This window comes from Trachypithecus francoisi, unplaced genomic scaffold (genome assembly GCF_009764315.1).
Source record: "Trachypithecus francoisi isolate TF-2019V2 unplaced genomic scaffold, Tfra_2.0 Lachesis_group10, whole genome shotgun sequence".
Taxonomy (NCBI): Eukaryota; Metazoa; Chordata; class Mammalia; order Primates; family Cercopithecidae; genus Trachypithecus; species Trachypithecus francoisi.
In genome coordinates, this window is record NW_022681455.1 from 27,068,894 (window position 1) to 27,096,082 (window position 27,189).

A 27,189-nucleotide genomic window follows, 5' to 3' on the forward strand; every position below is an offset into this window, starting at 1 on the left:
CCTTTTCATGCCCGCATAGCCGTACCGGGAGTAGGATGACCGCTGCCATTTTTCAGGACCTTTCATCTTCTGCTTGAAATTCTGTGCGATTTTCCGGCTTTGTGTGGCTATTCAGTATTAACATTTTAGGGCAGTTTCATTTCCTTTAAAGTAAAGCTCTCCTGATACGGTCTCCGGACCAGCAGCATCAGCATCACCTGGATAATTTAGAAGTACAAATTATGAGGTCTTACCTCAGATCGAATGCATTAGAAAAGTTTTGTGACTGCTTCAAAACATTGTTTCCCTTAATTCAGATGCTGGAGGAGACCTTTCAAATGGCAGCTTAGCATAAGCTAATCTGTTTATAACTTCAGGTTCATTACCAAAGCCAAATCAGTGCTTAGGCCTTACCCACTCAGACCTTGATGCTGGAAAGTAAAGTGAAAACAGGTAGATAGATAGGTAGGTAGGTAGGTAGGTAGATACATGTCTATAAAGGGGAGGTCTTAGAAGAAGGGTTTGGATCAACAATGAAAGCAGAATTTACAATTCTCCGCAGATTTTATTAATTATAAATTTTCTTTTCAGACTTCTTGCCATCTTCTCATTCAGACTTTTCTTAGCAAAGGTAGTCCATGGCAAGTAATGAATTAACTAGGTCTGTAACGGAAGTAAATTCTATTTTTATGTTTATAAACTCAAAAAGTAACATGAAGTGCAAACATCTTGTTAGTTTCTTCCCCTCGGTAACCTTCATTTGATGAACCAGTGTGTAGCAAACCAGTATGAGTTGGATTTGGGTGGGATTCACACAGTCATTTTGAGTCAGACGAGACTTCCTAAGTTCTATGGATAGATTCATATTGCCAGTTATTTTATGCATTCATTTCTCCTCTGCCTTCATGTCTCTCCCCTGATTGAAGAAATAAGAAGGGTTTAGTTATTAGGTGCCATTTTGCCATCACCATTAATATTTTCTATATAAAGAGGATTCTTTTTACATGTGCTTCTATGATGAACTATAGGAATTTCTACTTCAGTTCTAGCTACACTTTAGTAGCACTAACACATAATAAGTCATGCTTAGTCAAGAAATATCACTGAATAATGTGATCTTTGTTTCAAATTCCCCAACTACCCTTCTTGGGTGGGATTCAAATAGTTCAAAAGCTCATATTCTCTCCCTTTCATTTTTGACCTGAAAATATTTGAACACTCTAATTTGCATTTTAACTCAGTGAAAAGAAAAATATAATAACTGTTAAATTTTGCTAAGTGCTTACTAAAAGTCCATCACTGTTTTAAGAGCTTTACATGAACTATCTTAAAATAACTTTAAGAAGTGATCTACTATTATTATTCTCTTTGTATAGATGAGGAAAGTGAAACCCAGAAAATCTGAGTCACTCATTCAGTTGAACCGTTGTGACAACTCAGTAGTGACCTCTATTCCCGTAGTTATAGATATTTGTGCACTTCAATTATGTTATAAATTATGTCATGCTGCAAATACTTTTTGAGAGTCTGCCATGTGCCTGGAACAGCCTTAGGCATTAGGAAACCAGCAGCAAAACAGGTAAACTCCCTGTTTTTATGGACCTTACGGTCTTCAGGATTGGAAGGGGAGGCAAACAATAAACAAATTTAAGATAGTGCTAAGTATAATGAGGAATGCATACAGCAAGTTAAGAATGAGGATAGAAGGGTGCCATTTTACATTTGATGGTCAGAGAAAACCTCTCAGATATGGTGACATTTTCATCAATCCGCTTAATCCAAAACCCAAGAAATGCCAGAAATATTTCAGTTATTATTTGACAGGTATTACACACAACTGAGACACCAAATATGTGACAAGGCCTATGTACTTATGTCCCCTTTTAGTTTTCTCTCTGTCTTTCTACCATATTTTGCTTTTGGTTTCTCTTAGGTCTCCAAGCTCTTTCCCGCCCCACCTTTTTTTTTTTTTTTTTTTTTTTTTGATACAGCCTCTGCTGCCCAGGCTGGAGTGCAGTGGCGCCCTCTTGGCTTACTGCAACCTGCGCCTCTTGGGTTCAAGCGATTCTTTTGCCTCAGCCTCCCATGTACAGCTGGGACTACAGGTGCATGCCTGCAGGCCTGGCTAATTTTTGTATTTTTAGTAGAGACAGGGTTTCACCATATTGGCCAGACTGATCTGGAACTTCTGACCTCGTGATCTGCCTGCTTCGGTCTTCCAAATTGCTGTGAGCCACTGCAGCTGGCCCCTCCCTTTTTTAGTAGGGGTTTGCTTCTTCCATTCCTTTTCTGAGTCCTTCTCAACTTCTCTCACCTTTTTTCTCATGCTGTCCCCAATTTCCTAGAAAGTAATTGTAACTTGGCTATAATATTTATAAAATATTGTTTTGTATTTATAACTAATATTTTGAAATTTTAAAACAGAATATTTTATTACTCAAAAATTAGAATAAATATGTTTGCCTTAATGCAATTAATTTGGTAGTTCCTGTATGAGCCCAAGTTCATTTGACTTTGCTGAAGATTTCCAGAGTATGAGACACACTTCTTTAGGCTTTAGTGAAAGACAAAGGTAAATGAAAACAATTAGCTGTAAGTCTCCTTAACTGAGGGTTCCAGGAGGTCAAGGACCACCATATCTCTCCATGTATCTGCAGTGCCCAAGCCAGTACCTAGGGAGTTTTGCGTACTTCATGAATTTTCTTACAAATCCTTCACGACTAATTTCTTCTATTTGGTTTCTTTTTTTTATACCTCTCTCTGCTGAGTTAATCTTATTAATCTTATTAATCTTACACTTGGAACTTTTTTTTACTATTACTTAATCATTAATCTTAAGTTTTATATATTAAATTATTAACTTAGTTTTAACTTTTTGTGCAATTTAAATTTCATTAATTTGTTTTTTCCATTTTTAAAAATTTTTTCATACTCTACAGTATTTTCTAGGATTTAAAATTTTTATTGTATTAATCTCTCTGCTTCAGTTTGTTGTTTTCTTTAAAAAGGCCCAATCTGTTTGTTGGACATTCTAACAACAATCAGACACTAGAGAATTGCTTTACAGACTGCAGTTTAAGATTTGTCAGATGAATTAATACATTCAATGCATATTTTTTAAGAAGTACCTGCTATGTGCTGGGATAATGTTTTATATAACCTGTAGAGGCACTACTTTGTCCTTTACAATATCAGGGAAAAGTCCATCAGGATATTATGAAGGGATTTTATTGGGCTTTGTCTCTGTGGATAGTGGTCAATTTTAGTCTGAATTGTCGAAATTCTTAAAGGTTCTGCCATTTATAAAGGTAGAGCCAGGTGATTGTACATTTGATTTCTATGTAGTCTTTAAAGCACAAATGCTTTTTACATCCAAACATTTCAAATATAAAAAAGGTTTTAAATTATGTCAGTAAATTTTTTTACATTTTTTTGCCTTATCAAATTTTTATTTTTACTTATTTATTTATTTATTTATTTTTTAAAAAATGGAATTTTGCTCTTGTTGCCCAGGCTGGAGTGCAATGGTGTGATCTCGGCTCACTATAACCTTCGCCTCCCGGGTTCAAGCGATTCTCCTACCTCAGCCTCCTGAGTAGCTGAGATTACAGGCATGTGCCACCACACCCGGCTAATTTTATATTTTTGGTAGAGACGGGGTTTCTCCATGTTGGCCAGGGTGGTCTTGAACTCCCAACCTCAGGTGATCTGCCCGCCTTGACCTCCCAAAGTGCTGGGATTACAGGCGTGAGCCACTGGGCCCGGCCCAAGGTTTTATTTTTATACACTTTTTTTTATATTAAAAAGGAAAGCACAATTACCACAAATTACAAAGGACTAAAGCAGGACTAGAATAATAAATGAATCACTTCCGCCTGGAAAGCAGATACCTTCAGTAATATTAATGTTATAATACAAGCTCATTCAAGTATTTTACGTTGCCCTTTTTTTTTTTTTTTGTCCTTTTAAATACGATACTCTGGCCCATGGTAAAGATGATATACTATGAGCGTAAGGTGGAACCTTCTGTATGAAGCCAGATGACAAGTTTTTGTCTCCAGTGAGAAATGGCTCTGAGTTCTTATCTTTTCAACCATCAACATGCCTGAAGGGGGATAGGGTCCAGGCTGGGGAAAATCCAAGGATCCTTCAACATGGCAGGATTCCATTCAGGAGGGTACCAGATAATTCAGATTACTCTACCTAGGCTTTTTTGACAAAAACAACCCTCACCCTCCATAGTCATCTTCCTCTGCTCTTCTCCTCACTTCCAGGGCCTTCTAAGCAGCTTACTTACTTTTGTAAAATCAATCACCAGGAAAAGGATTGATAGAACAACACAAAAATATTTAGCAACTTTGACATAGGGGCTTAGCACCTCTATCTGAGCCTCACGGGTCTAAGCTGGGGGAGGGCCATTTGTTCCCAGGTACAAGAGCGGGTGAAAGAGAAACCTGCCCCTTAACAGGGCTGAGACACACAGACCTTCTGATGTTTGATTCCCAAAGGTTGTGTTGGCATGGACAAACCTTGAAAGAGATATGATGAAAAGAGGGATCTGGGCAGGCTGTTGCTTTGTGTCTCAGGTCTTGGATCCCCATGGGAGGATGGTAGGTATGAAGTAGCTAGCCCTGATGGTCCCTGCCACTTCTGGCATGCTTGTCACAGATACATTGGTCCTAAATTCAAGTGTCTTCAGAAGTTGAAGATGTAAAGTACTCTTTGCAACATTAACTGCTATCATGTTACAAAAAAAAAAAAAAGAAAGAAAAAGAAAACAAAAAGAAAAAAAGAAAGAAAATAATGTAAAGAAAAGCAAAAAAGAGGCCGGGTGCGGTGGCTCACGCCGGTAATCCCAGCACTTTGGGAGGCTGAGGCGGGCAGATCACCTGAGGGTCAGGAGTTTGAAACCAGCCTGGTCAACATGGTGAAACCCTGTCTCTACTAAAAATACAAAAATTAGCCGGACATGGTGGTGCATGACTGTAGTCCCAGCTACTTAGGGAGGCTAAGGCAGAAGAATGGCTTGAACCCAGGAGGCAGAGGTTGCAGTGAGCTGAGATTGAACAATTGCACTTTAGCCTGGGTGACAAAGCAAGAATCTGTGTAAAAAAAAAAAAAAAAAAAAGCCCCCTCTGCTCATGCCAACCACCAATCTATGTTGAGATGAAGTCCTTACCTCCCTGCCCCAAAGGGGCTTCCTGTTTGAGGAATGTGTGTGAAGAAGATGGCAGCTCCCTGACCTGGGAGTAAACCCCAGATAAGAACAGCCTTTTCCCACATCCCAAGGTTTCTTTGTACCCCCAGATGCAGCAGAGGAAAAATAATGAAGTTTCTGTGGTGCTGGATATAGTACATGACTGCATGACCTGAAGGAAAGGAGAAATAAAGGGAAGGAGGAGGGGATCCAGGAGCCCAGTATCTGGTACGACGTGAAGCAGGCAACAGACTGAGCAGGGAAAGGCCTCAGATTCCACTGTCATAGCAGAGACCATGGTTTGAGACATGGGTCATAGGAACTGAAATGGGCTTCCCACATACCAACCACTGAGAGGTCAAAGTCAGGGAAGGGCCCAGGCTAAAAGCAATGAGATGTCCAAGGTAACAGATAAGCCTTTGTCAGCCTGTGATACTGTCTCGTACTCCCAGCCTTTGGGCTCAACATAGTAATCAGTTGAAAAGGAGGGTCAAAGACATTGAGTCAGTGAGCAACAGGACCTCCAACTCCTCTGTGTTGCCCAGATCCCACCGAGAGTGAACATGTAGTTATCCCTGTACCCGACACACATCCCAGTCTTTGTGCGTCAGTCCTTCATCACACTCCCTAGCTTCTGATGACAGCAGATTTCAGTCATTCCACTGTCATTCACAGCCCAACCCAGTCAGTGACTGAAGAAGAGAAGTCAGGTATACTCTATGTCCACATACATTTTCCTGCCACCGGGCTTCACCAGCTGGCAGGTATCCCTCCCAGCCCCCACCTCCTTTTCATCCCTCATTCCCAGGTGAGGTCAATTGGAGGGTGGGCAGAGATAGATGGCTTACGGAGGGGGGATGCAAGATGGGGATACTCCACCAGACTCTAGTAGGAGAATGGCAACCTTCTCCACTTTTTAAGAGAGACAGAGCCTCCTTGAGGTCTCAGAGATCTTTCAGGTCAACACAGGAAATATTTCCAAGCCTCAGCTGTGAAATATTTCTCAGCTCAAGTTTATTTGAAGCAAACTTGGCCTTGGGGTTTCATGGGTAGGATGAAAGATGTCATGGCAGGATGGGGCCTGGCATGAGGCAAAAGCACGCAGAGTAAGGACACAACGGTAGCAGCTGTGTGCAGACACAGGATGTCAGCTTCAAACGATGCAATAGCAGGGATATCTTGGCATGGTTCTGATCCAAGCCACCACTAACTCTTGCCTCCAGGACAGAGGCTGTGTACATGCAGCAGCCCAGAGAAAGATTCTAGGGAGTCCAAGACCAGGCACATCCAGAGAAGGTGGGAGCTCTTTAGGTTGGCTCTCCACCGTGGAAAACAGACATTTGGGTATTTTAGATTCCCACGGCACAATAAGGCAACTTAAAAATATTTCCAAAAACAAAAATCCAAGGGGAGAGGATAGACATCATTTTCTGTGGATTAGTTGGGGGATTTCTGATTTCTGATTTATTTATTTATTTATTTATTTATTTTTTGAGATGGAGTCTCACACTGTTGCCCAGACTGGAGTGCAGTGGCGTGATCTCGGCTCACTGCAAGCTCCACCTCCCGGGTTCACGCCATTCTCCTACCTCAGCCTCCTACAGGCGCCAGTCACCACGCCTGGCTAATTTTTTTGTAGTTTTAATAGAGACAGGGTTTCACCGTGTTAGCCAGGATGGTCTCCATCTCCTGAGCTAGTGATCCGCCCGCCTCAGCCTCCCAAAGTGCTGGGATTATAGGCGCAACCCACCGCGCCCAGCTGATTTCTTGTTTTTTAATTGTTGATTTTTTTTTTCCCATTTTTCCAGGGACAGAAAGGTCAGAGAAAAAGAAATCATCTTTCAATACTCTTTCTTGATATGAGCATCTGTCTGGGCTGGGGAGTAAAGAGTGTGGGAAGAGGGGAGTGAGGAGAGGCTAGAATCTCTCCCCAAGCCCAAGTTTAGATCCTTTGGTTTCCTTCTCCCAGAAAATGGCAGATGGGCATGGTAGGGACAGCAGAGAGAGAACATAGTGATGACAAACCCTACAAGATCAAGGTGCTGGTTCTCCTGGGCTCAGGGGTGCCACCAGAGCCTTCCATGGGATGGTGTCGGGCAATGGGGCCTGTAGAGCCTTTTTGTGGGCTGCATAGTTGGCTGGAAGGGATTGGAAGGTGAGCAGGAAGACATTAGGTTTGGGGACCAGGGTTGCAGCCTACTAGCTATGGTAGGGCTGCAGATTTTGGTAATCCAGATGAACTATCAATACTTTAAAATTATATATATATATATAATTTTACATATATATAAAAATATATATTTATATGCTATATATATAGATACATATATATATCTATGTATATCTCCCCCTTGCTCTCCCCGCTTAGAAGAAGTTAGGATGCAAGGAATCATAGAGAGAGGAGAGGGAAGGGGATGTGGAGGCTCCTGTCCAGGGCTACTCTGATAGTCCAAATGGTGTGCACCTTGCTACTCAGTACAAAGGCCCATGCTAATAACTCCAGGCCTGTCCTTTTTTTGTTCCCTGTCCTGGGACTGGGCATGGCCATGGACTCTTGCCCATCCCATCCCTTTCCCTGCCTCAAGCACCAGGGCTAAATGGTTTTTCACTTCCCCAAATTGGAGTGTTGGCTTGTCCACTTGTCATTTTCCAGGATGGGCTGGCTGGTGGGTGATATAGAGGGCTGGCTGATCATGGTGACAGATCTGCTGGGAGACTGGGAGGGGCACTGCTTCCTGCCCTCACCCCTGCCACCTCCTGCTACCACTGAGTGTTGCTTGTGGTTGGCCTTCTCACCCATGGGGGGATCTACTCAGAAGTCTTCAAGATTTTGGAACTTGCTGAGGTATTTTTGCAGTTGGGGTCAATGTCCAAATTTTTGGCTTTGGAATATTTCAAGAAACTCTTTTACTATTCTTATCTGAAAAGTGTAGCTTAATTCTACTTCAGGGTATGTGCCAGATTTCAGTGACTTGCTTATATTGAAAAACATATGCCAGATGAAATGGCTCACACCTGTAGTCTCAGCTACTTGGGAGTCTGAGGCAGGATTGCTTGAGCCCAGGAGTTCCAAGGTGCAGTAAGCTACATCAGGTCTCTGCATCCCAGCCTGGGTGACAGAACAAGACTCTGTCTCTAATAAATAAATAAATAAATAAATAATGTTTAAAAAGTGTGAAGTGTGTGAGTTTCGAATCTTGTTCACAAAAGGCATTGCAGTTTATTCCTTCCCCCTTCTCTTTCTGTTTTCTCCTGCTAAGAGATAACAGTTGTTTGGTTTTTGAAGATAATCAGTTACTCCTCTAGAGAGGTCTAATGGACAAGGAACTGAGGCCTCCACCCCAACAGTCAGCTTGAACTTGCCAGATATATGAATGTGCCACCTTGGAAGGGAATCTTCCAGCTACAGTCAAGGATTCGGATGACTGTAGCCTATGTTTACAACTTGACTTCAACCTCAACAAGACCCTGAGCCATAACCACCTAGCTAAATCACTTCTGGATTCTTGACTCACAGAAATTATTTTGGGATAATTTGTTACACTGCAATAGAAAACTTAATAGAGATGGAGAGCCCCACAATTAAGCTTACAGAGCTACCATAATTTTTATAATGAAACCTGATAAAGGTAAGCCCAAAACAGATCATAGAATGGGCCAGGTGCAGTGGCTCATGCCTGTAATCCCAGCTACACAGGAGGCTGAGGTAGGAGAATCGCTTGAACCCAGGAGGTGGAGGTTTCAGTGAGCCGAGATCATGTCACTGCACTTCAGCCTGGGTGACAGAGAGAGACTAAATCTTAAAAAAAAAAAAAAGAAAAAAAAGAAAAAAAAAAGAAATCATGGAATGATTTTATGTGAATAGAAATGGAAAAAATCCATAAAAAATATTAACAAAATTTACCCAGCTATTATTTAAGATAATAATATAACATGACCAAATAAGATTTGGACTAGGAATAAAAGTATGAATCAACACAAGGAAATCTATCTATACTTCATGGCAACAGGGTTAAAAAAGAAAAAGCATATGATTTCTTCAGATGTCAAAGTGATCGAATAAAATTCATAAATCATTCCCAATATGAAATCTTAAAAGAAGAATAGAAGGAAACTAAAGGGCTCGGCACGGTAGCGGACACCTGTAATCTCAGCACTTTGGGACCCCACGGCGGGCAGATCACTTGAGGTCAGGAGTTTGAGACTAACCTGGCCAGCATAACGAAACCTTGTCTCTACTAAAAATACAAAAAAATTAGCCGAGTGTAGTGGTGTGTGCCTGTAATCCCAGTTATTCAGGTGGCTGAAGTGAAGGCGGGAGGCTGGGAAGTGGGGGTTGCAGTGAGCAGAGATCCGGTCACTGCACTCCAGCCTGGGCAACAGAGCAAAACTCTGTCTCAAAACAACAACAACAACAACAAAGAAACAAAAACCAAAAACTACATTAACACAGTGAAAACTACACATACACATGCATGCACATACACACAAAAGGAATTATAAATTATCAACCACCGAAGTCATTTCTATGAACATGAGGAAAAAGACAATACCTGCTGGCATGTCTAATATGACATATTGTTTGTGATGGTAGCTAGCACAGTAAGATGATTAAAGCAAACAATAAATACTTACTGGAGAGAATATCAAACATTTGTATTTGCTAATGATAGTACTATGTGCAATTAAAATCAAGTCAGTCGTCTAAATATTGATTAGGATTAATAGAATTTGATAGTTAGACACAAAATTCACGTAAATAACCAATTGTCCAATTATCCTCCTACATGCAGAATTTCAAACAGTGCTTTAGTGTGAGGTCATATGTCAATATGTAACAGAAGTCACAATATTTTGAAAATCAGTATTACATTTGTAAAAATTTGGAGAGTTTATTAATTCACAGCACACAGTGACTCCGTTTTTTTGGTATCATTTTTCTCTGTTTAAATATTTACTTTTTTAACCAAGGCTTGCTTTGATGAGCAATACATTAGTTTCAATTTTTATTTTCTTAAATTATTTTTAATTATTAGTAATCCATCCATTCTAGAAAATCATTGGCCATGATCTTTTAAATCTCATACTTGCATCATTCTACCTGATTGTTTCTTCTGGTACTGTGATTAGATCCATGCCAGATCATATTTTACTACTAATTCCAAGTCTCTTTTCATTTATTTATTTATTATTTGAGACAAAGTCTCATTCTCATTGCCCAGGCTGGAGTACAGTGGTGTGATCATGGCTCTCTTCAGCCTCAATTTCCCTGGCTCAAGTGATTCTCTCACCTTAGCCTCCTGAGTAGCTGGAACCACAGGCACGCACCACCACGACTGGCTAATTTTTTGTATTTTCAGTAGAGTCGGGGTTTTGCCATATTATTCAGGCTGGTCTCCAAATCCTGAGCTCAAGCTATCCTCCTGCCTCGGCCTCTGAAAGTGCTGGGATTACAGGCATGAGTCACCTTCCCCAGCCCTAATTCCAGGTTTCTTAAACTCACTTTTGCATTTTTCTCTTTGCATTTCACATAATTCCTTAAGAGCTGATTACATAGTTTATTAAATTTCTACTGGTAGGTCCAATTGGCTGCTGTTAAACTCATGGAGTAACCTTTTATTTTAATTTGTCTTATAATTATATGTTTATTTTCTATAATTTCTATTAGGTTCTTTTTTCAAATCTCTGTGGTCACTTTTTGTATTTCTTTAGTCCTTCAATATATTTATAAGACTCTTTTTCTTTTTTTTTTTTTTCTTTTCTTCAGATGGAGTTTCACTCTTGTTGCCCAGGCTGGAGTATAGTGGCACGATCTTGGCTCACTGCAACCTCCGCCTCCCTGGTTCACGTGATTCTACTGCCTCAGCCTCCTGAGTAGCTGGCATTAAAGGCACACACCACCACACCAGGCTACTTTTTTGTGTATTTTTAGTAGAAACAGGGTTTCACTATGTTGGTCAGACTGGTCTTGAACTCCTGACCTCGTGATCTGCCTGCCTTGGCCTCCCAAAGTGCTGGGATTACAGGTGTGAGCCACTGTGCCTGGTCTCAAGTATGTATCTTGTTAATTCTCCCTTTTCATTCCTTTCATTTCCATTGTCTGTTGCTTTTTTTTTTTTTTTTTTTTTTCAGAGACAGGATCTCAAACTTCTGGTCTCAAGCAATCCTCCAGCCTCAGCCTCCCGAAGTGCTGGGATTACAGGCATTAGCCACCACACCCAGCTCCCCTTGTCTGTTGCTTTTGTTTTCATTAGTCATACTTCTGGTTTCACGATGTTTGGTTAATTTTGATTGTGAAGCTGCTTGTGCATTTTGGGGAGTATATTTTAGCTGTGGCAATTTGTTGAGGTGTAAAGTGAAGCTTGTTTTCCAGAGATGACTTGTATTTGTTTCTACCGGGTGTTTAGGGGCACAAAACCAGCCTGGGATACGCCTAAATTCTCAGCTTGGGTGTTTGAATCCCTATGGTATGAATGCCAGGAATAAGTAAGCATCAAGGATGGCTTGTAGTCCAGACCTTAGCAGTGGAATCTATACTGCTCAATGTCAGGCCTCTGAGCCCAAGCTAAGCCATCATATCCCCAGTAACCTGCACGTATACATCCAGATGGCCCAAAGCAACTGAAGATCCACAGAAGTGAAAATAGCTTAACTGATGACATTCCACCATTGTGATTTGTTTCTACCCCACCCTAACTAATCAATGTTCTTTATAATCTCCGCACCCTTAAGAAGTTTCTTTGTAATTCTCCCCACCCTTGAGAATGTACTTGGTGAGCTTCACCCCCTGCCCCCAAAACGTTGCTCTTAACTTCACCACCTATCCCAAAACCTGTAAGAACCAAGGATAGTCCCACCACCCTTTGCTGACTCCTTTTTCGGATGCAGCCTGCCTGCACCCAGGTGAAATAAACAGCCATGTTGCTCACACAAAGCCTGTTGGGTGATGTCTTCACACTGACACATGAAACACTTAGAACCCAACTGCAGAGCTGACTCTTTTATTTGCATTCATCTGTGATGGGTTTGTATGTGTGTTTATTTCCAGTTCATCCTTCTACCCTGAGTTGACAGATTTTCGTCTGGTGTCTCACCTTCACCTAAAAAGATTTCTTATCAGATTCTATATACCCTGGTCAGTTTCCATATAACACCCTAAAAATGAAAGTTAAGGGTTGGGTAAAAGCCAGCTGTAGTGCTTGGGGTTTAACATGGGCCAAATCCCTGGCTCTGATTTCTCTTTACTTTTTTAGACCCTCTTTGTTACTTTTAAGAATTTAGAAACTGTTATTCAGGTTTTTAGTTATCCGTTCAAGTACCAAGCTTGCCACGTTACGGAAAATGTATCCCATAATCCCAGATTTCATGTTTGTTTATGAGGGCATGAGGACAATGAACTTCTAAATTCATTCGTCTTTTAGACAATGATCATCCACCACCTAAGTTCTCCATCTCAGCTAACATTTGACTCCAAACCTAGCCTCATCCATCTCACACTTTTCACGTCTTAAGTATTGGTTCCTTTCCTTCTGCCCACTCCCTCCTTGTTCCCTCTCGACTCTTCCGGGATTCTTTTTCTCCCACAATCATCCATTCCCCAGCATTGAAAACCTTTTGTCATCATTCTATCTTGTGCAGCAGAAGCTACATCCTGCCAGAAGGAGGTTTTCTTTCCCTTTCTACCTTCTCCAGTCCTAGGTACTAAGGGGCACCTAGGAAAGGGTAAATTGTACTGCAAATGGGGCTTCAGTCCTGCGGTAACTATTGCCTACCTGCAGTCAGACACCTTAATGACTATTTGGGTTTCTGCCGTTACCTAGTGGACTTTTAACCTGAAAGCTGCCAAAAGAAAACTATAAATTAAATGGCTTTCTGAAAAAGACGGTTTAGCAAAATAATTTTAAGGTGTCTCAGAAACTGCTTCTTTTTTCCTGCACCTCAGCGCCTAGGATCCGCCTTTCCCTCCCCTACTCGCCTAAGAGCTTCAGAGAGAAACTGGCTCAATTACAAAGCAAACCAGAAACTTTTGTAATACTTCCGTGTTCAGCTCACATTGTCTTCAGCCTTTACTTGCAGTTATCACGTATCTGCATAGTAAAAATTTTAGAAGAAAATGGGGGGCGGGGGTGATGGTGGAGAAAGCTCCAAACAGAAGGAAGTTGCAAAAGGGTGCTCTTTTGTGCTCAGGGTGGGCCGTCACCACGCGAAGTCCCAGATCAACATCACGATCAACTTGGAAATCTGCACACGGAAACGAAAGAGCTGTACACTTACAGTACTTTCAGTTTATGTTAGTGTTATCTGACACTAAATGAGCTAATGATCTAGTACGTGCCCATAGCACTCAGTTTCTGGTACCTATTGTTATTACCTATAATTTCCAAGTATTTCCTCTGCAGTACTAACGTAACATTAAAGATTGGTAGTATGGTGCTGAGAAATCCAATAATCCCCCTTTTGAAAGAAATTACAACTCATTTACTGAAAACATGCGTGGCTCTTAAAAGAGCCTTTGGGATTAGGTGTAAAGATGCTTACTTGGCAAAGTTACTTGGAACTGGTGTACTTGGTGACGGCCTTGGTGCCCTCCGACACGGCGTGCTTGGCCAACTCCCCCGGAAGCAGCAGGCGCACGGCCGTCTGGATCTCCCTGGAAGTGATGGTCGAGCGCTTGTTGTAGTGCGCCAGACGGGAAGCCTCGCCGGCGATTCGCTCGAAGATGTCGTTGACGAAGGAATTCATGATCCCCATTGCCTTGGAAGAGATGCCAGTGTCGGGGTGAACCTGCTTCAGCACCTTGTACACATACACGGAATAACTCTCCTTGCGGCTGCGCTTGCGCTTCTTCCCGTCCTTCTTCTGCGCCTTAGTCACCGCCTTCTTGGAGCCCTTCTTTGGGGCAGGAGCAGACTTGGTAGGCTCAGGCATAGTAACGTTAATAATTACAACACTGTCGCAAACACCTGAGAAAATAATCACTCCCACCGATGCCCCGTTCATTTATAGATGCGGTATTCAAATGAGGTTAATCAGATTTCGTTTATGATTGGATTAATTTTCGTGTGTCGTCACAAATGCCAATGTAAACGACACTTAAAAGTCTACCTTTTCATTGGCTATTTCATTACTTTACTTTTACCCAATCAGAAAGCCCAGACCAGACTACCCGAGGCTACTATAAATAGGCCTCTTTAGACAAGTCAGCTGTGCATTTCTCTTGGAGCAGTTGTTTTTGAGATCAGACTTTTTATTAGCGTTGTGGTGTCAGAACTTATACTGAAAGATACTTCAGATTAGGAGAGCTCACATTCTCTGTTTTCTTCCTCTAACAAATTATAGGACTCGTTGCACACATAAGCCATGGTAATTGGGATATCCCTGGAAGTCTGGCAGTTTTGCGTTTGGGAAGTCCTTCATCTATGCAAATGCTACATTTGAGGACCAAGTATTTTCTGCAGTGTCAATTTCTAACTTTTAGTTGTGGCCATTGGTTGAAATAGTGCACTATGCTACCTGTGTCTTGAGACATACTCCTCTGCACTCCTTCATTGTCTGCCATACTCGGTAGGGAACCAGCACGGTTGATAGTTCTTTATTCGGAACTCCAACCTAGAAGCCCGGGAAAATCCCGACTTTTTTCCCATACTATTTGCAGGACAGGTCCTGCTAAGTGTTAAGTACTAGGGAGGTCGAAGTGGGTTTAACTCCAGCATTCGAGAACGCAATAAAAGCTCAATGACACGGCTGCACTCCTGCTTGGCCAACGGAACGCTAACGACCCCCTGGTCAGAAAACAGCTCTTCTCCCTCCCGACTTTGTTCCCGGGAGACCCGCCCCTACTTAGCGGCATCTTATTCCCAGCCACGCCCCCTGATAGTGTAACAGCTCTTTTACTGAAAGCGGTGGGTGGCTCTGAAAAGAGCCTTTGGGTTGTGTTGTGAGCTTCTAAGCAGTTGGCCAAAGGAACTTCCTACTTTTTCTTGGCTGCCGCCTTCTTTGGCTTGGCTGCCTTAGGCTTGGCGGTCTTTGGTTTAGCCGCCTTGGGTTTCACTGCTTTGGCCTTCGCTGGGCTCTTGGGCGCTTTTTTTGGCTTGGCTGCTTTAGCCTTTTTCGGGCTTTTCGCTTTTTTGGCTCCAGCAGCCGCAGCCGGCTTCTTCGCCTTCTTTGGGGTCTTCTTGGCGCTCTTCTTAGGGGTGGCTGCCCCCGTCGCCTTCTTGGGCTTCTTCGCCGCTCCTGTGGGTTTCTTGGCTTTGGCCGCGCCTCCCTTTTTAGCTTTAGGCTTGGCTTCCCCAGAGGCCGCCTTCTTATTGAGTTTGAAAGAACCCGATGCGCCGGTGCCCTTGGTCTGCACCAGAGTGCCCTTGCTCACCAGGCTCTTGAGACCCAGCTTGATGCGGCTGTTGTTCTTCTCCACGTCATAGCCAGCGGCTGCCAGCGCTTTCTTGAGAGCGGCCAAAGATACACCGCTGCGCTCCTTGGAGGCGGCAACAGCCTTAGTAATGAGCTCGGACACTGGGGGCCCAGACGCTTTGCGCTTAGCCGCACCTGCGGACTTGCGGGCCTTCTTCTTCACGGGTGTTTTCTCGGCAGGGGCCGGAGCTGCGGGCGCGGCAGGCGCAGTCTCGGACATGTTGAAGGCAGGCGTGAGAGACAGAGAGCAATTCGAGCCGGAAGCAGAGGCACTGGCCGGGACTCGGGCCGCGGCGCTGCGCCCGCCCGTTTATATAGGGCGGAGCTGCGCCGTGATTGGTGCGCTGTCCAGCCCGCCTCGCTGGCAGCCGCAGAGTGTCCTCTCGGATCCCGAGTTGTGTTTGTTACACCTCAAAAAAAGCCAAAAATATAAAAATTGTCTACACCGAACTACCCGGTTTTTCTCAGATAATGATCCCCGAACCCTCAGGCTTCACGCAGATCTCAAATTATGAGGAAAGCACAAAGCCTTGTGCCAAAAACTTGCAATATTTCCCGCCGTGCTTGGCAAATTTCAACTCAGAGAAACAAAACTTTCTATTTTCTTCGTAAATTATAAACCGATCTTTAACTGTGGAGTTTTCTGACCTCTCAAATATGATTCTCCAAGTGGTTAGCTTCTGATATATCCAAAAAGCATGCCACTGGCATTAAGATTTTTATTACAAATCTGCACTTAAGTGAGGGAAGTAACACAGGCTCCTCGGAGAGTCCTGCCTATTGAGCCGAGGGCATTTGAGTTCATCAAACTGGTTTAGTTTAATGCTAAACAAATTATTCCTCATTTGACATTAAGTTTTGGACCCCTGGGACATCAGTCTATGCAGCCATGGTTTTACATCTGTCCGCTATATCTAAGTTTTTAAACAAATCCTTTGGATAATTCTTTCCCTTTCTGCTCCCAAGGGTTGGGGGCGGGGCTGTTGCTTCTCTCTTCCTCTGGACAACTGCTCCATGGATTGAGATACCTTGAATTCAGGGTATTTGGGAACGAAGGGAAGTCCAAAATATACTCAGGGTACAGAGTTGAAAAAAGATTAATTTTCGAATGTGATGTTTATAAAGTCACTGGAAGTTGAGGTGCACGTTTCTTTAAAGCATTTGTCTGCAGCCTTGCTGAGTGCTTTTGGCATATGCTTCAGAACCAAATTGCAATAAAGTAGCTTAGAGCTGGAATTCAAACATTGATGATAAGGGAAAATAAATAAAAACTGTAGATTGAAATATATCTACTCCCATTATTAGAGAAGCCCAGCCGCTATTATTACTGAGTAGTTGAGGAATGACTAGTCCACTCACCATGTATGGTTTCAATCCCCCTGAAGACTGTATCCCATCGCTTCGCAGAGCGCAATAGAAAGAAAAATAAGTGACTTGTAGTGATTAAATGACAAGTTCAAATTTCGATCTCAGAAGCAGAGCTTTGAGAGTCTATCTAAGCTATTATAAATCATTGCCCTCTGAAAATATCCTTTGAACAATGTCTGAGTAAATCTCTTTAGGTAGTTGCCCAACCAAGAAGAGTGTATGTAGATTGGCAATGAAAGCCCAACTAAAAGAATTATTTCTGAATAACGGTATGGCTGGAACAGTATGGGTGGAACTACAAGCCACTTATCATGGAAACAAAATAAAATTTTGCCCAATGCTCTAAGTTGATATGATACTGTTCTGTGGACGTGGCTGATTGTAATATGGCGTTGGATATCACTTTAAATTTTAATTTCATTGCCCAAAATCTCCAGACAAAAATTCTGCTACTGAAATAAAGAGAATATAGAATTTTGATATAACATGAGTGAAATGTGTCAACACAATACTGTTTAATGTTGAATTTGGTATAAAAGTGATGTAAATTATCAATGTTTTTAATATCTTCATGTGTAAATAAATAAAATTTAATTATTGCACAGCAGTGCAAAAATAAATGTGTCCTTTGGTGTTTATTGAAATAAAAAGGGAGATGGATAAATCTCCAAAACATACTAGGGAAACTGATTATATGGGCATTTGATTCCAGAATGGTAACATTATAGCTATTTAATGACAACAAAAACCACTCCTGTAAATGGCTGAAAGTTACACAACACATGGAAGTTTGCTTTCACATGCCTCACTTTATCCAGTGTATTCCTCATGGCTAGGAAGGAGTTAAACTCCAAATTCTGTGGTCTTTCAGTTTCCACTGCTTGCCCCCTTAAGCTGTGGTGTGTTTTCTTTTCTTTCTCTTTTTTTTTTTTTTATGACAGAGTCTCACTGTGTCACCTAGGCTGGAGTGCAATGGCAGGATCTCTGTTCACTGCAACCACTGTCTCTGCCTTGAAATGCATGGACTGGGAGCAGTGGCTCACACTTGTAATCCCAGCACTTTAGGATGCTAAGGCGAATGGATGACCTCAGATCAGGAGTTCGAGACCAGCCTGACCAACATGCTGAAACCTCATCTCTGCTAAAATAAAATAAAATAAAATAATAATAATAAAGTTAGTCAGGTGTGGTGGTGTGCATGCGCCTGCAATCCCAGTTACTTGGGAGGCTGAGGGAGGAAAATTCCTTGAACCAGGAAGTTGGAGGTTGCAGTGAACGTGTTCTTGAGCCTGGGTGACAGAGATTGAGGATTGGCCACTATTAAATCAAGCATCTATTTGATATTTGTTGGTGATGAAATATGAACAATAACAAAAGGCCTCACTTTCTTATTGATCAGTGGGCTGGCTATCTCAGAACTAGGTGTGTGTGCACACACACATGTTCATGCATATGTCTTATTTTTTATTTTATTATTGTTTTCTCAGATGGAGTTTTGCTCTTGTCTGGAGTGCAATGGTGCTATCTCAGCTCACTGCAAACTCTGGTTCCCGGGTTCAAGCAATTCTCCTATCTCAAAAGCCCAAGTAGCTGGAATTACAGGTGACTGCCACCACGCCCAGCTAATTTTTGTATTTTTAGTAGAGACAGGGTTTCACCATGTTGGTCAGGCTGGTCTCCAACTCCTGATATCAGGTGATCCACCCACCTCGGCCTCTCAAAGTGCTGCGATTTACCGGCTTGAGACACCTCGCCTGGCCTATGTGTTTTGTTTGTTTTTGAAACTGAGACGGGGTCTCGCTCTGTTTTCCAGGCTGGAGTACAGTGGCAAGATCTTGGCTCAATGCAACCTCTACCTCCAGGGTTCAAGCAATTCTCCTGCCTCAGCCACCCGAATAGCTGGGATGACAGGCACCCACTACCACATCCAGCTAATTTTTTGTAGTTTTAGTAGAGATAGGGTTTTACCATGTTGGTCAGACTGGTCTTGAACTCCTGACCTCAAGTGATCCAACTGCCTTGGCCTCCCAAACTGCTAGGATTACAGGCATGAGCCACCCAGTCATGCATGTGTTTTAAACAGATTATGAGGCCTTGCTCAAGATTATTCTGATGTCATAACTCTTCAGTAGGTCCTCAGAATCTGAATATTTACCAGGTTTCTCATGTCACTCTTATGCCGGTCCAAGTTTGGGAGCTCTGCTGAACTCACTAGAGACGACCAACAGGGCAAATGTGCTTCCTGTCATGTGAGTTCTCCCATGGATTTATGGAGATCTTAGAAATGATATCCATGCTGAATATGACCATATATTGGAAAGATGGGGACAGCATTAGTCCAACCTTGACTTCTTTTGATTCACACCTGGCTGGCCACTATAGTGGGCTGAAGAAGGAGAAAGGAGAGTAAGTAAAGTTAATCATCCAGTAAGTCTTTATTTTTCAACCACAGAAGGTAGACTGAACCTTGGCTGCCTGTGAACTACTTGAATCCTCTAGTACAGCATCTACATTCCTTATCCTTTTTATCATTTTTAATGATAGTTATCCTTTCCATTTGTTGGCTACTGTACTATGTGCCATCTGCAAATTTTTTTTTTCCCACTACAACTGGGCTGCAGCCTGAGCTACCTGCATTCTTACTTAGTGTAAGAATCCTCTGTTATGGATAGAATCTCCACTTTACATAGGAGGAAATGGACATGCAGAGGTTAAGAAGTTATCTTGAGAAAACTGTTAGTAAGAGGTACATTCCAGATTCCAGCGCACATTGGTTTTACTTCAAAGCATGTTAAACAGTGTTATTGGCCGGGCGCGGTGGCTCAAGCCTGTAGTCCCAGCACTTTGGGAGGCCGAGACGGGCGGATCACGAGGTCAGGAGATCGAGACCATCCTGGCTAACACGGTGAAACCTCGTCTCTACTAAAAAATACAAAAAACTAGCCGGCGAGGTGGCGGGCGCCTGTAGTCCCAGCTACTCGGAGGCTGAGGCAGGAGAATGGCGTAAACCCGGAAGGCGGAGCTTGCAGTGAGCTGAGATCCGGCCACTGCACTCCAGCCTGGGCCACAAAGCGAGACTCTGTCTCAAAACAAACAAACAAACAAACAAACAAAAACCAGTGTTATTAAACGGTGTTTTCTCAAGCTTCAGGTCTGAACAAGCATGAAAAGATGTGAAATCAATTTAGTTGTCAAGGCCAAATTATTTCTCTTTTTAGTGAATTAGAATAGAATATAAAATATCAGTTTTCACTGCATGTAGTTTTAGTTATATACACAATTCTTTGTGTTTTAGGCCCCTAAGTAAAAGACATTTCTGCTGTGCCTATTCACATGACTACAGTGATAGTATGTCTTCCTTGTGCAATTTCTTGAGCTTTTATAGTCATAAAATATTATCAAGTATGTTATTCTTTAACGAGCTAAGAAAATAATTTCCTATCATTGGCATTTTTAAAAGTCTCTAAGGTACCCTGAGTATTGGAAAATGGGGGACACTCTAATTGTTTTTATTTTGGACATGATAGCAGTAATATGCAGCTACAAATATGACTATGAACTAAGGGGGACAATGTGCTTTGCAGAAAAGTTGAAAGAAAAGAGAAGATTGTGCTTGGTTGCTTTTACCTCACAGTTCTTCACTCGAAGAGCTTAATTCTGAATTTCTGTATTTTAATATAATGTTACCATGATTGTTTCATTAAAGACAGAGTTTGGAAAAGAGGTGCTTTATACTAGATAGATGGACTATATATGATCTTCAACATTGTTTTCTTTTTACTTAAGTCAAAATAAAAGCTGTGATTTGCACACCCATGGTTATTCATCACAGCAATATTTGGAATTATAAAATATTTCAAACAACTTTAATGCCCCTACATAAGAGAGTGGTTAGATAAAGTAGGATGCATTTACACAGTGTGGTAATATGCAGCTACAAAAATGACTAACTAAGATCTCTATGAACTAGTATAAATTCCGGGATATACGTTTAAGTGATAAGGCAAAGTCCAAAGGAATATACAAAATACAATGACCTTTGCTGAGAAAGAAGGGAATATAAGAAAACACACAATTTTTTATTCATTTGTGCACAAGAAATATAGAAAGGATAAACCAAAAACTAAAAATCATTGGCTACCTGTGGGAGGTGGACGAGAAAGAAACGGGGAAAGAAGGAGGAATGGGAAAAAACAGTAAGGATAAGAAGGGATTGACACTTTTTTGAGTATACCTTTTCATATAAGTGACTCTTACAACTATAGTAATGTTTCATATACTAGCAAAATAAACTATTATACAAACTATTAAAACTGATAGAAATGGGGGAAACAAAATGGAATACAAGGAATTAAACAAATAAACCAAGCTATATTAACTTTTTTCTTTTTTTTTTTTTTTTGAGACGGAGTCTCGCTCTGTCACCCAGGCTGGAGTGCTGTGGCCAGATCTCAGCTCACTGCAAGCTCCGCCTCCCGGATTCACGCCATTCTCCTGCCTCAGCCTCCCAGGTAGCTGGGACTACAGGCGCCGCCACCTCGCCCGGCTAGTTTTTTTGTAGTTTTTAGTAGAGACGGAGTTTCACCGTGTTAGCCAGGATGGTCTGGATCTCCTGTCCTCGTGATCCGCCCGTCTCGGCCTCCCAAAGTGCTGGGATTACAGGCTTGAGCCACCGCGCCCGGCTGTATTAACTTAATAACATAGTAACACTTAAGGGAGGGAAGGAGATAAAAGTTAACCTAAGTAATATTGGAATACAATATTAATTGCATACTCCCTGGGCAGGCGCGGTGGTTTTCGCCTGTAATCTCAGCACTTTGGGAGGCCGAGGCAGGCAGATCACCTGAGGTCAGGAGTTCGAGACCAGCCTGGCCAACATGGTGAAACTCAGTCTCTACTAAAAATAAAAAAAATCAGCCAGGTGTGGTGGCATGCACCTGTAATCCCAGTTACTTGGGAGGCTGAGGCAAGAGAATCACTTGAACCAGTGAGGCAGAGGTTGCAGTGAGCTGAGATCATGTCACTGCACTCCAGCCTGAGTGATAGAGCAAGACCTTATGTCAAGAAAAAAAAAGAAGAAAACAAACAAAAAAAAATTTACTTGCATACTTTAAGGCTAAAGACAAAAAAAAAAAAACACACAAAAACCCACATATATACATATACATGTACACTGTAATCTAGTATATATGGATTAGTGTAGTATATGCTATAATTTAGTTAAAGTATTTGTTATTAATATGGGTTATCAATTCTGAAACTACTTTATGTGCACGTTACTATTAAGCAAGTAAGTAAAATGATCTATTTGTAGATAATGACAGTGTTCTCACTGGTGGAAAAATAATATTAACTAAAATGAACCCTGTAAAAAAAAATTAGCCAGGTGTGGTAGTTTGCACTTGTAGTACTAGCTACATGGGAGGCTGAGGTAGAAGGATCCCTTGAAATCAGGATTTCAAGGCTTCAATAAGCTGTGATTGCATCACTCACTCCAGCCTGGGCAACAGAGCAAGAACTTGTCTTAAAAAAAAAAAAAGTATTGGATTTTAACTTATATGTTTATATGTTTATAAATAAAAAGAAGCGATAATTCTTCCTTCCAGTACAATTGCAATTAGTAAATGTAGAAGGAAGGAGGGAAACAGAAAATGGTCATTAGGCAAACAATATAGTGATCCTGCTTCACATAAAATCCATCAATGGATGCTAAAATTAGTGGGCAAATTTTAGGAAGCATGATTTGCTTCTCCAAGTTGCCTTATCAACTACAAAGGAAAAGATAATAAGTTTACATTGAAGAATACTAGCAGTCACCACCTTAGCTAAGTAAACATCACAAAGTAAGAAGGCATCTATGTATCATAAACTCATTGCATTGAGAAGGACATTTTATCATTTTGGTAGTATTTCCTGTCAAAAACACAGAAACTCACTCCAGTGGAAAAAGAAAAAAAAGAGGACACTCATTAAGGGGATATTCTTCAAAATAACCTATCAGCATTCTTCAAAAGTGTGAACATGATAAATATAAGAACAGACTGCAGAACTAATACAGACTTAAAGAGACTAAGAAACAAATAGTGACTAAATTCAGTGTGGGATCCAGAATAGGATTCTGACACAGAAAAAGAACAGCAAGAACAGCAGTGGGAATATGTGTAATATTTGAATAGGTCTGAAGTTTAGTTAATATTTTAGCAATGCCTATTTCCTATTTCTGATCATTGTATATGGTTATACAAAACATTAACATTAGAAGAAAACAGTTGCTGAAAATAAGAAACGTTGTATACTATATTTGCAACATTTTTTTCGCAATTTTTTGCAAAAATAATTCTCTTAGTATTTCACCACGTTACAATACTTTTCGAAGGGCACGGTGGCTCACGCCTGTAATCCCAGCACTTTGGGAGGCGGAGGCGAGCAGATCACGAGGTCAGGAGATGGAGACCATCCTGGTTAACACAGTGAAACCCCGTCTCTACTAAAAATACAAAAAAAGTAGCCAGACGTGGCAGCATGCCTGTTGTCCCAGCTACTCGGGAGGCTGAGGCAGGAGAAAGGCGTGAACCCTGGACGCGGAGCTTGCAGTGAGCTGAGATTGAGCCACTGCACTCCAGCCTGGGTGACAGAGCAAGACTCCATCTCAAAAAAAAAAAAAAGAGAATGCTTTTCATAGGCGGTAAAAAGAAAAAGAAAAAATGCAAAACACCAAACTGTGATACAGAGAGTCTCCATAGTGGTGGAAATACAAATTATTTTTATTATTGTATGTAAACCTTTATGTGTTTTCAAAATTTCTACTGTCAACATGGATTTCTTTATTGGCAAACAACATGTTTCTAGAGCTGGGCTCACACCTATAATCCCAGCATTTTGGGAGGCTGAGGTGGGTAGACCACTTGAGGTCAGGAGTTCGAGATCAGCCTGGCCAATATGGTGAAACCCTGTCTCTACTAATAATACAAAAAAATTAGCTGGGTGTGGTGGTGATGATTACAGCTACTCAGAAGGCTGAGGTGGGAGAATCTCTTAAACCCAGGAGGTGGAGGCTGTAGTGAGCCGAGATCCTGTCACTGCACTCCAGCCTGGGTGACAATGTGAGACTCTGTCTCAAAGAAACAAACAAAAAACAAAAACAAACGATATGTTTTTCTTAAAAATATGATAAAGTTTATTTTTTAAAATATGTCTGCTTAGTGGTACTGGACATCCAGATACTATTCCCTTTGTACTCTCCTTCTCTCAATTATCTGAACTTTTATTAAAATCATTTTCTAGGTTTTTTTTGGTACATATGTATCCATGAACAGTATGATTCAGTTTGTCCTCTTTCTGAAATTCATATATAAATGAAATCATAGTGTATTATTGTGTGCCTTGCTCTTTTTTCCTTCACTAGGATCCATTCCTCTTTCTTATATTGATGCAGAAAGCTCAAGTTTGTTGATCTGCATTGCTATTTCATATTATGAATTTGGCCCTATGTATTTACTTATCTAGTCTACTCCTCATGGACATTCTCTTGGTTGTAAAAGCTGGCATATTTAATTTTGTTGACTCTTCAGGCTTGTGTCTCTAAACTATCTCATAAGAAATTTTATTATTCTGAGGCCATTGTGGTCTGTGAAAGCCAAGAAGCATGTGGGGACCATGTTTGGGCATTCCTCTCCTCCCTTCCTCACTTTTTCCCTCTTCTCCCCCCCTTCTCTAATTTCAGTAAAGCTGATCACAACCAACTAATTGGACTTCATGAACAGCAATCAGAATACTGAAGAAATACTATGTTATAGGCTGCAGGGTGAAAAACATTGGTTTTGGAGATATTAGCAACCTTTCCATTCACTTTAACATTGAACCCATAATCACTTTTTTCAAAGAATCTCTTCAGCATCTATTTATTCAAAGTTCTCGCCACTGTCTTTGGAAGAGGTGGTTTAATGAACACATTGTATTTGGCCTTCTTGTGTATCTTCAGTTTTTCTGTTTCTCTCTTTATCTATTATACTTCCTGTAATTGTTTCCTTAATATCTCTTTACTTTTTACTCTCTATTCCCCTTACATTACATGAATTTGCTGGTTTGTAAATGTAAGGATTATCTGTTTACACATGATCACTAATTTATATGCGGTGGCAGCTTGGCATAGTGTTTAAACAGATCGACTCTGGTATGGACTCTATTGCTACAAAACAAATTGTCCCAAAATTTAGTGGCTTAAAATAATAGAAAAAATTCATTATGTCACACGGTTTCCATGATTAAGGAATTTGAGGGTGAGTGAACAGTAGTTTCAATATGGGATCTCTCATGAGATTGGAGGCAAGCTATTTGCATGGACTTTAGTAATCTGCAGACTTAAGCTGAAGAATGGAACTGGAAAATTCCCAGATGGCTTACCTGGCTGGCAAGTTGATGTTGGCTATCAGCTGAAGACTTCTGTTCCTTGGCACATGAGACCTTTTGTAGGGCTACACAAGGGTTCAGTATATTGCAGCTGGTTTCCTCCAGAGTGATTCAAGAGACAGCAAAACAGAAGTCACAATATCATTTATGACTTAACCTCAGGAGTCACAATATTTGTTAGTTTCATAGGTCAGAGCTATCCAATTTGGGAGGGAGATACGCAAGATACTTAAGTCTGTCAATGCCAGAAGGTGAGAATTCACTGAGCCATCTTGCAGTCTGGGTATCAGAGTTATGGAGACAGACCACTCCATTTCAATCTCAATCCTGTATCATTTACTAGGTGACTTTAAGAAACTTACTAAACTCTATTTCTCAATTTTCTCATGCCTAAAATTTAGATAAGAATATTGTGGTAAATTGTACTATTCCTCCCATGATTGTACTGCCCTTTTGGGGAGTATTATATATCCTTGCCCATTGATATGGGTTTACTATATTCCTCTCCATGTAAGGAGCACTCTTTCCTACTATCTATATATCAGTCTTTACAAGTGAGTTGCTTTGGTCAATAAAATACGAGTAGAAGTAACATGTGTCTACTTTTCTGCAGAATCTTTGAGAGCATTGAGTTCCCTTTATGTCAGTTTCTCTCAGCCTGGTTCTGTCTATGAAGAAAATGTGGAGCAGAGCCATTGCTGATCCATACAGAAATAGAATTTGGGCCAGAAATAACCCTTCTTGTTGTTATCCACCAAGATGTGGGGAGTTGTTATATAACTGGGCAAAAACTTAAGTTACAACTATTACCTACTTTAGTAGGATTGTTGGTAGGAGTAGACAGTATTTTTGAAGTGCTTATAACAATGTCTGACACATAGTAAGGATGTCTATTACTACGATTATTCAAACCTAAATTCACATGAGATAGGTTTATAAGCCATACCATTACTTTATCAACTTACAATGAAAGATATACTACATATTAAAAATACTTATCAGAGGTGTGTTTATTTAATTACATTCTTGTCTAGAGACAAAGATACAAATTAGAAGATAATTTCTGAGCATAGAGTTGTAATAAAAGACATTTTCATCAAGCAGTGGTCTCCTGATCAATTGGCTCCTCTATCCCAGGGACACTTGAGTACTGCGTTCTGCACTGTGGAAAAGATACAGTGAACAATTCACCATTCTATGAACTCTTCATTTTCTAGGTGATCACCAGACTTTTTTTTTTTTTTTTTTAATCATAGTTGCTCTTACATGAACTCTCTGTATTTGTGGTATGGAGACTAAAGTAACTCAATCTGAGATGCTAACCTGCTGTATTGATTTCTTTTTTTTTTTTTTGCCTTTGAGACAGAGTCTCTCTCTATCACCCAAGCAGGAATGCAGTGGAGCAATCTCGGCTCACTGCAAGCTCCGCCTCCCGGGTTCAGGCCATTCTCCTGGCTCAGCCTCCGGAGTAGCTGGGACTACAGGCGCCTGCTACCACGCCCGGCTATTTTTTTGTATTTTTAGTAGAGACGGGGTTTCAGCGTGTTAGCCAAGATGGTCTCGATCTTCTGACCTCGTAATCCACCCGCCTCGGCCTCCCAAAGTGCTGGGATTATAGGCGTGAGCCACCGCACCCGGCTGCTGTATTGACTTCTAAATAATTCCAGTTCTGGGAATGCCTCTAAGATTTCTACTTCGCAGTACTTATCATAAATCCTGCCCTTAAGTCAAAACAATCCTGATGTTATTGTAAACACATACTTACTATAAATCCTGCCTTTAGGCAAATTCCCTACATCTATAAGCCCTGGAGTTTGGGGTGGGGT

General features: G+C 41.2%; 2 protein-coding genes across 4 annotated transcripts; both read right to left on the reverse strand.

Annotated features, from left to right (window-relative positions):
* Positions 1-70: 70 nt before the first annotated feature.
* On the reverse strand, positions 71-14,192 carry LOC117088328 (histone H2B type 1-M-like). 3 transcript variants are annotated; one of them, XM_033219530.1, is made up of 2 exons: positions 13,715-14,192; positions 71-197 (listed from the first exon to the last, which is right to left on the reverse strand). In XM_033219530.1, exon 1 carries the CDS (start codon positions 14,174-14,176, stop codon positions 13,724-13,726), a length of 453 nt encoding a protein of 150 aa, XP_033075421.1. In that variant the 5' UTR covers positions 14,177-14,192; the 3' UTR covers positions 71-197; positions 13,715-13,723. The 3 variants fall into 3 exon arrangements, with proteins under 3 accessions (XP_033075421.1, XP_033075420.1, XP_033075419.1); XM_033219529.1 differs by lacking the exon at positions 71-197 and adding an exon at positions 525-895; XM_033219528.1 differs by lacking the exon at positions 71-197 and adding an exon at positions 12,162-13,417.
* An 895-nt stretch (positions 14,193-15,087) lies between these two features.
* On the reverse strand, positions 15,088-16,499 carry H1-4 (H1.4 linker histone, cluster member). The gene has a single exon (XM_033219526.1). The coding sequence runs from the start codon at positions 15,804-15,806 to the stop codon at positions 15,147-15,149; it is 660 nt and encodes a 219-aa protein (XP_033075417.1). The 5' UTR covers positions 15,807-16,499; the 3' UTR covers positions 15,088-15,146.
* Positions 16,500-27,189: the final 10,690 nt, after the last annotated feature.

Excerpts from the sequence above, each read along its gene's own strand:
- LOC117088328 (XM_033219530.1), bottom strand. The coding sequence starts at position 14,176 with ATGAACGGGGCATCGGTGGGAGTGATTATTTTCTCAGGTGTTTGCGAC.
- H1-4 (XM_033219526.1), bottom strand. The coding sequence starts at position 15,806 with ATGTCCGAGACTGCGCCTGCCGCGCCCGCAGCTCCGGCCCCTGCCGAG.